The sequence below is a fragment of the Cyprinodon variegatus genome, unplaced genomic scaffold, assembly GCF_000732505.1.
Source record: "Cyprinodon variegatus isolate N-32 unplaced genomic scaffold, C_variegatus-1.0 Scaffold26, whole genome shotgun sequence".
NCBI lineage: Eukaryota > Metazoa > Chordata > Actinopteri > Cyprinodontiformes > Cyprinodontidae > Cyprinodon > Cyprinodon variegatus.
In genome coordinates, this window is record NW_015150479.1 from 395793 (window position 1) to 397102 (window position 1310).

Here is a 1310-nt window from a genome sequence, read left to right on the forward strand (position 1 = left end):
TAGATAGATAGATAGATAGATAGATAGATAGATAGATAGATAGATAGATAGATAGATAGATAGGACAGGAAATGTGTTTAAGTGCATGTGTGTGAACAGTTTGTGAAAGGGGGAGTGGCTTCTGGCAGAGTGTTCCCTTCTGTTTTCCAGTCTTTTTTACTAGGCTGAAAAACAGTCCATTGACACAAGACGCATGCGCCTGGAGACTTAAATCCTGAATCACTGCACCAGAAAAACATGGATTTGCTGGAGGCAATACTCACCTTGCTGGGTGCAACAGTTCTTGTCTATTACGGAGGAAAGTTTGTGCTCTTTAGTCGGATGTTTTTTCCTAAATGGTGTTTTCCTCTGTCAAAAACTTTCTTCACCTCTATGGGAGAATGGGCAGGTGAGAAAGTTTTCCCCACATTATGACAAGTATGTCTTGTATATCTGAATGCAATTACATGGATTAATGAGCAGTGTGGTGCATGTGAGTCTGAATATGATCATCAAAGCACTGTGTTTGAGGTCACCCAGGATTGTGAGGTTGGTAGCAAAATATTTGCAGTAAGAGGCCCATTAGGGCTTGTTTATACCTTTCACTTTCATGCAGGACGGTACTTGTGCAATGTCGAACGTTGAGATGCATGTCCTGACTCTGCTTCAACAGTCTTTTTATAAATACCTGAATAGCAGCTTTTCACGTTTGCATAAATCAATTTCTAACAAAGGATTTTATTGTAGTTTGCAAATATGTTGTATTACCTAGCTTAAACATGTAACCTAAAAAGTTCCTGTAATTTCACATTTACTGAGCAAAAAAATATCATTATAACTGAGTCATTTTATCACTCAGCCCTCAATTACCATTGAAATCCCTCTGCTAATCCTAGAGCAGCTGAACAACATTGAGTGATTTACTTTGGCAGCTTCTGAAGTGTTTATTCAGATTCCCACAGAGCAAGAGGAAGCCTTGTGAAAGACACAGAATGCTGGGATTATTTGCCTTCCTAAAGAACAATATCATTCCATTCGAGCACAGAGAAAAATATCCAGGACAGTATGTTCTAGGCTGCACATACAGTACCTCTGTAATCATCCCTATCCTGACAACCTATATATGTAAGCAGAATATAAATTGCATTTCGTGGTCATTCTGGATTTTAACTTTATGCTAACTCACACGCATGTCTTTCAAACTTTCTGTGTTTTTTTTTTCTTTTCAATTTTTACGGCACTAGTGGCTCGTTTTTCTGACAGTAGGCGGACAGCAACGGGTGTGTGAGAGAGAGGGCGAGAAATGCGGCACAGGATATATATATATATAT

General features: G+C 38.9%; 1 protein-coding gene across 2 annotated transcripts in view; it reads left to right on the forward strand.

The window, feature by feature from the left end:
• Positions 1–149: 149 nt before the first annotated feature.
• Positions 150–1310, forward strand: part of hsd17b3 (hydroxysteroid (17-beta) dehydrogenase 3) — a 15154-nt gene continuing 13993 nt past the window's right edge. For both annotated transcript variants that reach the window (XM_015395474.1, XM_015395482.1), the window contains exon 1: positions 150–388. In XM_015395474.1, the coding sequence (XP_015250960.1) occupies positions 238–388 (151 nt within the window). In that variant the 5' untranslated portion in view covers positions 150–237. The remainder of the gene's footprint in view (positions 389–1310) is intronic.